The sequence below is a fragment of the Sander lucioperca genome, chromosome 1, assembly GCF_008315115.2.
Source record: "Sander lucioperca isolate FBNREF2018 chromosome 1, SLUC_FBN_1.2, whole genome shotgun sequence".
Lineage (NCBI taxonomy): Eukaryota > Metazoa > Chordata > Actinopteri > Perciformes > Percidae > Sander > Sander lucioperca.
This window is the reverse complement of record NC_050173.1, coordinates 3,363,899-3,376,821: the sequence shown is the minus strand read 5'-3', so window position 1 is coordinate 3,376,821 and position 12,923 is coordinate 3,363,899. Positions and strand designations below refer to the sequence as shown.

Below are 12,923 nucleotides of genomic sequence, written 5' to 3'. Positions count from 1 at the left end.
TGAATTAACCTGCAACATGTCAACTGTTTGGAAATTCTTCAGCGTGTGTGCAGAATATAACAAGTTTGCAATATGCAACACCTGCAAGGAAAGAGTAGGGCGTGGAGGGACGACGCCAAAAACCAAAATCACATTTTTTTTGTTGGATATTGGATGTGAAAAGAAGGAAATGGTTCTAACATTGCACTTTAGATGTGTGTGAATTTCCCACACCAGGAGTAATTTATATAGTTCTATTTTATAATGATCCATTATCTGTTCAAAATGTTTTCTATGTTCTGTGCAAAATGTTCTATTAAAGAAAAGATATAAAATAAATATTTGTGTGTGCTGTAAAGTGGTTAGAAAAAATGGAATTGGCTAAAATCGGTATCGGCTGGCCTAACTAGGAATAGGAAAATAGGAAATGGGAATCTGCCTACAAAAGGTGTAATCGGTGCATCTCTAGTCTCAATGTTTTGTTTTATGTGAATACTAGTTTACTAGATGAGTAACTTAGTATTTGAAGTAATGCAGTAATGCAGGAAGTGTGCATTTAGTTTCCATGCTTATTGTGTTTCCACAACTATGTTAGTGAGTAAATCTACTGAAATCGCCACCACACCATAACAGTGGAGTGTGATGCGTAAGATGAGAATGCAGAGATTTGATCACGTAAGTCATGGCTGTAAAAAAACAATGGTTATCTGTATATCTTTCCCAAGTGCAAACCAGTACAGAATGCATCAATACAATGTTGGGGAGGGTCATCCCTTTTTTCCATATGATTTTGGAGGGTCAGTCTTAGGGACTGTTCGTTATTTATGTCAGCTGTATGATAAAACAATATGTTAAGTGTTTGAACTCAAGGCAGCCTGTAAAGTGGTCTCCATGATGTGTCTTTGTCGTAGGACTATAGCAAACACATCCTTGGAAAGGTCTCAACCTGGAGAGTAACAAATGTCAGTCTAAAGAGGATACATTACTCCTGCTTAGTGATCGACAGATTTATCGGCCGGTAAATTTGGTATCAGCATCGGCACTAAAAAACCAAAAAATATTATATTATATTATATAATATATCAATATTATGTATATTATTATTTTTCTTTCCTATCCTCCGAGCAGTAATTGCTACGTCACTTCCGGAGTATTCCGCTGATTTTTTTAAACGTTATTACGGTGCATAAATTACTGGAACAAAACTGAGCAAATGAGTTGCTGGTGACAAAACCACTGATTAAATATGTACATTGAAGCGATACTGTCGTTAAAGATCTGGTGATCGCTGTCCGATTCTCTGATACGAATGCCTGCATTGCATTGTGGGATATCGGCTTTGAATGCGCCCAGCTCGGCCCATGTCGTAATGTTCTGTCTTACAGCATACTTAGTCTAGGTCCTGGGTAAGTTATGTATGTGCTTCATTTAGCAGAGAATATCTCAACTGTTATAGACTAATATGACCCCACTGAACAACGTGGGATGTGTGCCAAAATCTCTACCCGGGACGAAAGTCCTGAAAATGACCACAACAGGTGACACTATTATCACACTACAGGTGAATGGGACTTTTTCTTCCCTTTATAGATACCCTCATACATGTCTACCAGTTTAATCTTCATATTAAGAGAAATACTTGTTGTATTACACTTTGTCTTAAAAATAAAATAAAATATGCAAATTAGGCAATATCTCATTAAATATGTGTACATATAAACTCTTAAAACTACAGATTTTCTGAGGTGATTACAATGTTTACAATGACCATGTAGTGTAAGTGTAAGAATTCTGGTTTAATATTTTTAATTGTGTTTCTGTAGATGTTCAGTGTGGATGTCGTGTGTGTGGGGGGGGATGTCCTGTTTTGTGCTGTATTGAATGGAAAATTATAAATACAACTTTATACAAACAAGGGACTTTTTTAAAAGAAAGAAAACAAGCATTTGATTAATATACAGACATTTTATATCCAACCTTGCTATTATCCGAAACGCTAACTTAAAGTGAAAAATACAAAACAACAGGTGTATTCCCTTTCACAACAGAGTCCAGGTATGGGGATGATGATGAGAGCTCATTCAGTGATAGGATTTTTTTTACAACTATTGCCTCCCTTGCATTTGCAGTACTTGCAACAACCTATACTAGTTACCCAACAGGGACACCCATTCCTGTGTGTACACTTGCCACACGAGCAGGGATCTGGCAAACCTTCAGGTTTTGAGATTACAATCTCAGGGACTAATATACAAATATGAGTAATTGGTATGTACCAAATCTGTTCTTTGTGAGGAATAACTTCATGACATGAAGAAACTGTAACTTCATCAACTTGTCTGAGACTATGTGATCACAAGTTGTGATGTACTGGTGATGACATTTTCTCCATTTTGCAAAAAAACTAAACAAAAACACTAGCAGCTAGCTAACAAACTATAGTTAGCTAGCTACAATACACACCAAATTAAATATAAAACTGATACAAATTCATTATAATTATTTAAATACACAAAATTACAACTCAGATGATAATGACACGCAATAAGTGTACACGCCAACACAAAGAATAAAGAGTAGATTTCCTTATTTTTCTTGATCTCACAAGTCATCTTGCTTGACAGCCATGTGCTCTGCTATGACCTTAGGTCACTAAGGCTGCCAAGTAAACTTTTGTTGAAAAAAAAAGTTGGAAGTGATGACAGCAATATTTAGAACAGGTAGGAAATGTAAGCTTTTAAAGTTTAGGTTAATAAATAACTGGCAATTCCTGTATGTTGCTAGTTGTATGTAATAGGTTGACTGTTTTTTAGCCATTTTCTTTATATCAAATCAGAATGCTTACACTCTTCTATTACCTTATAATCATGGTCACTGTGAACATTGTGATCACCTCAGAAAATCTGTAGCTTCAAGGGTTTATATGTATGCATTTTTAATGAGATTTTGCCTCATTTACATATTTTATTTTATTTTTTAAACAAAGTGTAATACAATAGTATTTCTCTTAATATGAATATTAATCTGGTAGAAATGTATGAGGATATCTATAAAAGGGAAGAAAAAGTCCCATTCACCTGTAGTGTGATAATAGTGTCACATGTTGTGGTCATTTTCAGGACTTTCGTCCCGGGTAGAGATTTTGGCACACATCCCACGTTGTTCAATGGGGTCATATTAGTCTGTAACAGTTGAGATATTCTCCGCTAAATGAAGCACATACATATCTTACCCAGGACCTCTACTAACTGTAATATTTCACCGGTAATAAGACCGAAATAATATTATTAAAATAAAGAAATTAATACCATGATAAAATCTGAATAAATGTTGATAGATGTAGCGTTATAGTTTTAAAAATATCAATAAACAACAAAGCAATCCAGCTTCCCTGGCAATAAGACCGAAATAATAACATTAAAAGAAATGCATATAAACCACAGATCTGGTGAATAAATGTTGATTAAAACAGCGGTTATAGGGCTAAAAATACCAATAATAGCAAAGCTATATAGCTACAGCTTCTCTGCTGCAGCCCGACTGGCATAAAGAACCATGCTGTGATCACGGAAGATGCTTCCCGTTAAAATTAGGGCTGTCAAATTATTAATTTTTTAATCGTGATTAATCGCCAAATTTCTATAGTTAATCACGATTAATTGCATGTTTTATCACATGAATAAAATTCTATTATTTTGCATTTCAGAACTGTTTTTAAGTACATATTAACAATGGAAAGCCATTCTTACCAATGTATCTTAATTGGGAATCAAATGAATGCAAAGAAAGTTACTTTATGAACTTGACTTTAAGATTTGTAATTGTTTATTATTTATTTACTGTAAACAAAAGAAAAATGTGTGAATCTGTCATTATTGCATGATTCCTACAAGTACCTAACCTAACTGAGATGTAACACTAACACTGTGCTTATACAGCACAAACAAAATGGTCCAACAACCAGTTGCCACAGCAGGACATTTGTAACCTTTACGTTTTTCTAATAAGGAATGTAACAATTCTCCTGGACAGAAAAGAGGGTGGACAATGTCCCTAATGACAAAAACAGTCAAAAGAACTATACAAACTAGGGCTGAACGATTTTTGAAAATAATCTAATTGCGATTTTTTCCCCAAATATTGCGATTCGATTATTTTTTTAAGCTCTTTGTCTTCTGTATTATTCAACAAAGAATAATAATATAATAATTTATAGTATGAACACACAATTACACACTAGACAGTTAAATAAGTAAAATATATAGTATATATCTATATACACACACACAACAGTGTATTTTTTTTACAGTGCACAGAGAGGAGCTGCCTCCCAGCCCCTCCCCCTCGTGAAGTTGCGTGCTGCCGTGTGCACTTGCTCAGAGAGGCTATCGTTACGTTAGCTAGTTGCTGGTGTTCTTGCCATGGGATTAACTGTACTAATAAAACTGTTGAAACCCCGCGGCCACGCTGCTGTGAAAGCTCCCCGAACGTCATTTATCAGTCTGTTTGTTACCCTTTTCAGTGGCAGCTCCTCCACTCCATATATTTATAACGGAGCTAACCGCTAACCGGAGCTAACCGCTAATCAGAGCTAATCGTTGCCAAGCGAGCCTTGAGTTCTGCGTGCCTGTATCCATTAACTGCATGTATAGACTCAAGCACAAATAAAACCCTTCATTTTATTAAAATGGCTGTAAAAGTTTTAAACTACAACTCAGAATTGTTTGAATGACAGAAATCAGCTCAAGGTACGGCGTAACGTTAGCATGCTAGTTGATGCTTTCTCTACGGAGTGCAGACTGATTTGCTCTCGCGAGTCATGTGACCAAATCGCAGCTTTTGCGATTAGGAAATCGCGTTCTAACATATCGCGATATTATCGCAAATGCAATTAATCGTTCAGCCCTAATACAAACAACACAGTCCTAAAACCGTATGCTGATATACATAGTCAATATAGTGTGCAGTAACTTCTAAATAATTTTGATTACTCACTGACGTCCAGTGATCACCGGTTAATGAGACAGCGTTTGCAGCACTTTGCAGCAGTTCCAGTTGGGCTGCTTTCTCTGTTTCATACAGGCTGTGTATGCGTGAAATTACTGTCCCCCTCGACAACTTTTTAAAAGTAAACTTTCCATTCAGAATCTTATTGGCATCCATTTCGGCGTCTCGCGCTCGCCATCCACTCAAAACGTAACGTTAGCCTACTACTCTTTGGCCAGCTCGCAAGCCCAAACAAGTGTGTGCAGCATGCCTGTTGTTTTGTTTCCGGTCTAGCTGATCCGGTGTGGTGTTGTAGTTTTTCTAACGTTACTAGTTGTTGCAACAGCATGTGAAAAAAACTACAACGTTAATCTCGCAATAAAAAAATTGACGCCGTTAAAATGGGTTTGCGTTAACGCCGTTAATGACGCGTTTAACTGACAGCACTAGTTGAAATACATTAGTTTAAAAAAAAAAAAACGAGATAAACGTGTCTGTGTACATGAATCAATAGATTAAATTACGTGAGCATTTCACGATCTGCCGTGAGACTGGGTTGTATATCCTGGAATGTAATTGCAAGACATATGATGCTTTTCAGAAACGATTGCAAATAAAGCAAACTGTTGCTGAAAAGGAACTACACGCTGTTTCACTTAGGTAACATTACTGTTCATTCACGACCCCCCACTGTACACACCTACAAGGGTTTTAGTCTGCCGCTAAATGCTGAAGAAGAAAAAAGCAAGCACACACACACAATCCATGCACACACACACCATGGTACACACTGACGGCTCGACCACAGTAGCCTCTGGCTTCACTGTAAAGTTACATCTACATTTACGGCTTTCACGAGTTTACCTGGAACTCCCCCCTGTTCCTCTCTGACAGACTGCAGTCTTTCAGGATTGGAAATCTAACCTCAAACAATGTCTCGATGAACACCGGCATCCCACAACGATGTGTCCTTGGCCCCATGCTCAACACACTATCAACACACATATGTGAATCTGAGGTGGATAGGGTCAGCAGCTTTAAATTCCTGGGTGTCCACATCTGTGATCACTTCACCTGGACATATGAAATCACCCAGCTGGTCAAGCACAACAGCAGCAGTACTATCTATGGATACAGTTGCATCACAGAGAGCATTGATGTCGATAGGTTTTCAATGTATTCAATGGTAATTTAAGTGAGTCCTGGGGAAACTGAGTGGGTCCCAGTCCGTAACATATTTTTTTCACCATCCTCCCAGATTTATATAAATGATGAATAATAATGCATACAATCGAAGCCCTTCTTTAATGAATGTGAAATGAAATTTTAAAATCTTTGTTTTTTTACATTAGTAGTAGTTAAAATCATTCAAAGTAATATTTAACATAAATGAAACATCATCCAAATGATTATAGGATCAATCCTCAACCTTTTTATTTAGACTGAGACTGTACACCACAAATGAAGGACTCTTACAAAGCGAGGAAAATGGAAGAAATAAAAACTTTCAAGGAGCAGAAAACTTTTAACTGAAGACAAAATGTAATGGTCCTCCCTTTCTAAATACAACAAATGTCCCTCTCCTTAGTTTCCTAAATAAACTGTTTCATCACAATGATGTAGCTTTTACTGAAATTTTGAGCGTCAAACACTTCATTTTCTGCATTGTGTAACATTTTTATGCACAAATTTAAGTTGGAAACATCTTTACTTAACCTTTGTGAAGAAGAACATAACATTTGGGAGGCAGTGGCATTTCAAAATATAAAAATATAATGCAATATAATGCAGGGGGCTTTTACATCAGGGACCTGATCGGAGTACACCTGAACCCAAAGTCCAGTTTGTTTGATTAGTGTTATGATCCGTGCCTTAGTCCACTTAAGAAGGTGTTCTCTGTACAGTTTATGCATACTCCCGTACGGTTCGCATCAGGTATAAAAACCAACTGTACCAAAACATGGAAGTTGAATGCTATTTAACGCGACTACGAGGAGTTTTAACCAGTTATGAAACTGTCTTGATTGAATACGTTATGCCTCTACATTAGACAGCAGCGCAGCCGCCACTGATAGAAAATCATTCCTGTCTGCTGCCATTCAACTCTATAAACTCATATGTCCCTATTAGATGACCACTATTTGTCTCTATCAACTCAACAGTCCAGAATAATTATTATAATTTCACTCACTTGTATAGGCTATATACTATTAATATTTATTTACAAAACACATCGATATACTTGCCTCATGTCCTCTGTAACCTTATCCATTATGTATCCCTCCTTTTTAAGTGCATTTGTATTGTGACTATTGTATTTTATTAGATTCTACTGTAATAGCAGGGTTTTATGTTGTAACTGTATTTAAGTACCTGCTGCGAAGACACCTTAATTTTCCCGCTGGAATTAATAAAGTAATCTATCTATCTATCTATCTATCTATCTATCTATCTATCTATCTATCTATCTATCTATCTATCTAGACCCAGATCCAGCGGGAGGCTGAGAGCTCCACGCCCAAGAGCAGTGGTTCTTCCTCGGGCCAGGACCCGAGCTTAAGTTCGCTGCGCCATGGCCCCTGGTGCAACACGGTTACGGGACAGTCTGGTACAGCCTGACTCTGGCAGTACAACTGAGAACACATGCAGCTTAGCGTCCCTAGAAGGCTCATTGATTGATTGATTGATTGATTGATTGATTGATAACTGGCTACCGGTGTCCTACAAAAACTGATTATCCGCCAAAAACTGATTGCTGTCTACCCTACATGCAAATGATGAAATTAAATCGTACACAAAACACATGCTAGATGAATGCCCAGGCTCTTGGGCACTCCAGCACCATGTTTTGTTGCCGGCGGTTGTGCACATTTCTCCGGCAGTTTTGCACGCTGTAGCGGTTTCCCAGCAGGCTGAGCCAGGTTTCCTACTTCCTCTGCCCGGGCCACACCACCTAATAGTTTGATGTGTGAATGCGCTGCAACATGGTTACAGGTTGAGTTTTATAAAAAAACTAATTCTCAAAAACAAAAATCCACGAGGCCCTTTACCTATGTCATCTGGTAAAACCGCCTGTGATCCCACAGTACAAGTTCTGCTTTCAAATGTTTAGTTAAAGTGAAAAGTGAGGCATTATCTTACCTGTACTTGAAGGTGGAGATTTTCAACTCTAATATAAGGCTGGGTAAAGAATAATAATACATCATATTTTAATTCTGATATTTTGTATGGATAAGATATATGATGCTTTTGAAAAACCATTGCAAATAAAGCGTATAATATATATAGTATATATAATAAAGTGTTGCTAAAAAGGAACAACATGCTGTATTCACTTACAGTAGGTGGTGTTACTGTTTACAACCAGCATAATCTGCCCATGTGGGACCCATAACACCTACACTATTTTCAGACTGATCTCACAAAGTGGCGTATGTATGACACGCCAATTCGTATGCCGTTTTTGCGTGTTATCAAGACGCATAATCGTTTTTTAGCGTGTTTATCAACGCCGTGCCTCCATTGACCTACATTACATGTGAATTATCGCCGTAGCGAGTAGTATGAAAGGAGGGAGGGAGGTTGGTTGGTTGGTTGGTTGGGGTGGCAGATGGGTAAAACACAGGACTTTCACCCAGGAGAGCTAGGATCGGGTGTGGTGTTTATCAACCGTTTTTTTTTTTTTCTTTTTATTAATGCATTCCCCAATGTTCTTTTCCTAAACCCAACCGTTTGTTTTCTTAAGTGTGTGACGTTGATCACCGTCGTGTTTTGTAGTTTTTTAGTGTTACTAAAGCCTTTCCATACACACCACTGTGTACTGTATCCACGTAGACATACACGTGGATAGCTCAAAATGCGTACAGATAACACGCCATTTGGCTTTAGGAAAGTGGCGTGTATGTTTACGCAAAGTCATAATGCCATGTTGCTATTTTATAGTGCTGCTTCTGGCTGGCAGTGACACTACTAGTGCACCAAAATTGGCCGGAATTCTCCTTTAAGGCACAAAAACAACTTGTTAAGTTTAGGAAAAAGATCGTGGTTTGGAGTTAAACACTTCCGAGAAACAAACACGCGTTTCCTGGGTAAAAGGGTTTTGTTTTCGCCGGGAAGTGAAGTCCGCTCCGGCTTGAAAGCGCTGTGTTTTATGTTGACACCACATTGTGCTATTTCATTTTGAGATTATTTTCCATTAAATATTGATGTTCATAAATAAGTGTTTTGGCATGGCTGGTCGAGTGGCACTATATGGTAGGCTATAGGTTTGGAATTGGAAGGGGGGTTAAAATTAGGGCTGAACGATTTTTGAAAATAATCTAATTGCGATTTTTTTCCCAAATATTGCGATTGTGATTCGATATTCGATTATTTTTTTAAGCTCTTAGTCTTCTGTATTATTCAACAGATAATAATAATATAATAATTTATAGTATGAACACACAATTACACACTAGACAGTTAAATAAGTAAAAATATAGTATATAGTATATATCTATACACACACACACACACACACACACACACACACACACACACACACAGCAGTGTAATTTTTTACAGTGCACAGAGAGGAGCTGCCTCCAGCCCCTCCCCCTCGTGAAGTTGCATGCTGCGGTGTGCACTTGTTCAGAGAGGCTATCGTTGCGTTAGCTAGTTGCTGGTGTTCTTGCCGTGGGATTAACTGTACTAATAAAACTGTTGAAACACCGCGGCCACGCTGCTGTGAAAGCTCCCCGAACGTCATTTATCAGTCTGATTGTTACCCCTCTCAGTGGTAGATCCTCCACTCCATATCTTTATAACGGAGCTAACCGCTAACCGGAGCTAACTGCTAATCAGAGCTAATCGTTGCCAACCGAGCTTTGAGTTCTGTGTGCCTGTATCCATTAACTGCATGTATAGACTCAAGCCCGAATAAAACCCTTCATTTTATTAAAATGGCTGTAAAAGTTTTAAACTACAACTCAGAGTTGTTTGAATGACAGAAATCAGCTCAAGGTACGGCATAGCGTTAGCGTGCTAGTTGATGCAGACTGATTTGCTCTCGCGAGTCATGTGACCAAATCGCAGCCTTTGCGATTAGGAAATCGCGTTTTAACATATTGCGATATTATCGCAAATGCAATTAATCATTCAGCCCTAGTTAAAATCTTGCATAGCCTGGATGCCAGCCCCGCCCACAACATTTAAGGTCGGGAAGTTCGGTCTGGACTTGATCCGTTGTGGAGCAATTATGCTCGAACAAGAGACAACAAGAACAATCAAATTGTGAGGGTGGGCTTTATACGATGATGGACAAATACAGTAACGAACAGTAACGTGTCTCTCACACACACACACACACACACACACACACACACACACACACACACACGGCTGATGGTGTTTCTGCGACTCAGCTGTTCAAGTCACAGAGGCTGGTTTTAGAACGTAAGAGACTTCACCTGTTTCAATGGCCAATAGAGAAGTCAGCTGGTAAAATCAGCTAAAAACTATATAAATAAAATTATCAATAATCCATTTTATTTCTACGTTACAAACAGCTTTACGAAATGGCAGAGTTTTAGACGGAGCGGAGCCTCAACAACCGCCCGAAAGCACGGTAGCGTTAGCTATATGGTGGAGACAGAGAGACTGAAGAGAGGGAGCGCCCAGCGGCGCTAGAACAAAGCCTTGAATCAGAGAAATAAAACGTGTTTTCGCCGATTCATCTCTAGAAATGCAACTGTAGCAATCATCTCACTATCACTAACGTTATCCACATTCATATTTACACGAAACAAATGATATATCCAGCTTAAAAAAAGTCTAAAGTCGGGAGTTAGGACGGAAGTGCATTGTGCAAAGAGTGGTTGCTATGGAGACAAAACACTGTCTGTCTGTTACAGTTGAGTTGAGTTCCGTTGCGCTGATTGGTTGTAGGTCTATCCAATGAGTCCAGAGGAATTTTCTTTCCTGATTTGGTTGAAACAGGCCCCATAATCACAGCCCAATGGAGCGGTTTCAGACTCACATTCTGACTAGAATCTGAGTATGACGATGTCAGGTTAATTCTTGCATGTTTTGCAAGAATTAACTCCCCCTCCCCCCTCTTTTTTCATATATGGCACCCTGATTATATTCCATTTCTGCCTAAATCCTACACAGTGCTCCTTTAAGTACGTTAACCGTATGTCTACTTCTATCCTATTCATATTTTAATATGATAGCATGTGGCTGAAAATTCCACTCTGACTGTCTCAGGGGGCGCTGTATATAGGCAAGGGAATGGAGGAAACGTCTGAAGTGCTGGATTGTATTTCTTTTGGATGTAGCCTACCTGACTGTGTGCCAGGTAACACCTTAAAGGCACATATGCGTGCGCGCGCGCGCACATGCACCACACGCTGCACTGGTGGTTAGATGCACGCGCAAATAAGCACATAGGCCTACATAATATAAAAGATGAAAATGTTGACATAATTAGAACACTGCAGCAGCCGTGCCGTGCCGTCAGGAGGCCTCATGTTACTGAGAGCGGACAGAAGGACAGAGTGAAACAGGCCCGCTTTAGTGGGAGGAAGACAGGGAGCGATGAATGGTGGAAGGAGACAAGCTAACAGTGAGAATGGTTTAGACAGACCATTCTCACGGTTAGCTTGAACGGGAGAGGTGAAGATGAGAACGGAGGGGTGACGACAGAAAAGACAACCCTACCGATCTGGACGCTCGGAGATCCGCACAGCGTCTCGCGCCACAAGAGCGCGAGCACAAACAGCAGCTTCATGGTGGTGTTGAGGCTCCTCACGCGACGCCACATCAGCCACGGCAGCGCCAACTACCAAAACGTTTCCTCCATCACACACGGTGCGAGATCATGGCGTCATTCCCGCTCTTCTTCAGAAGCGTCTCGAGCTCTGCAGATGCCCTTTCCTCTCCCCGAAGATGCGCGTGCCGTGGCCGCCGCTGCTGCTGCTGCTGCTGCTGCTGAACTGGGGGCGCGCGCCGAGGGTTGCCCAGGAATACCGATGAGGCACGAGGAAGAACCGAGAGCAGCCGAGAGCCAAACGTAAAACAGCGTTTATGAGAGCAAAATGAGGCTAGCAGTAGGCCGTATATGTTATCATGATAGATGCATAGCCTTCTGGAGGACTAACACATAAGATACTGTGGTATATTTCAGTTGCAGCACTGTGTTGTCGCTGTATGGAGAAGGAACTTCGTAGACACTGATCTTGATTATAAAAAGGTTTATTACAAGCAAAGATTCAGCATCAATTTAACAGACCCATGGATATCTGGAGAGACGACCAGCCCAATCTTCAAATTCTGTCGCTCTGACTTTTCTTTGTGTGCACAACGTATATATCCTATGCATTGTATCAACATAGGGCGTAATATGTATGAGTATATGAACTAGCCAATCAGTGCCTGTTATCTGGCACAATTCCAAAAAAGGTCTCGTCTGTCTTGGGGGGACCTCTACTCATGTTAACACTTTCCAGATGTTCTCTGTACATGCAGTGTAAGGTTCATACATCCTCCTTATACCAAAAACTTAGATCACAATGGTAAATAGTCAGATACCACAATACTATTCGGTATCATTTTTATATAGGCGAACTATTGATTTGACCTGATATCACACAACAGGCCTGCCTGAAGGCTGCCAGCTCTCAGTTTGCCCCAAAGGTGGCGCAGAATGACATAATTCATATATAGGATATAAGAATAATAAAATAGGATGATGCACGATACACAAAACATCTTGTCCAATAACAACTACACAACTATAGGCCTACTATTGCATTAACATATACATATAAACATAGTCCAATAGAGAGGTGACTTTTGTCAAAATGCTTAAGCTTCCTTTCACATTATTTCTTCCTTACCTAGGAAAAAAAATCTGTTACACCATCTATAATATTAAAATACTATAGCTTATAATGTAAAGTTGAATGGAGCAAGAGGGG

At 39.4% G+C, this 12,923-nt stretch overlaps 1 protein-coding gene across 7 annotated transcripts in view; it reads right to left on the bottom strand.

Moving 5' to 3' along the window:
- Window positions 1-12,027, bottom strand: part of LOC116056516 (glutamate receptor 2-like) — a 103,663-nt gene extending 91,636 nt beyond the window's left edge. For 2 of the 7 annotated variants that reach the window (XR_004897607.1, XR_004897612.1), the window contains exon 1: window positions 11,665-11,767. Coding sequence is in view for 4 of the 7 variants with exons in the window: in XM_031308640.2 (XP_031164500.1) it covers window positions 11,665-11,767 (103 nt within the window). In the remaining 3 variants the exon portion in view is untranslated. Of the gene's footprint in view, window positions 1-11,664 lie in introns of all 7 variants that reach the window. The other 5 variants (XM_031308639.2, XM_031308642.2, XR_004106594.2 and 2 more) reach the window with 4 other exon arrangements.
- Between the last annotated feature and the right edge of the window lie 896 nt (window positions 12,028-12,923).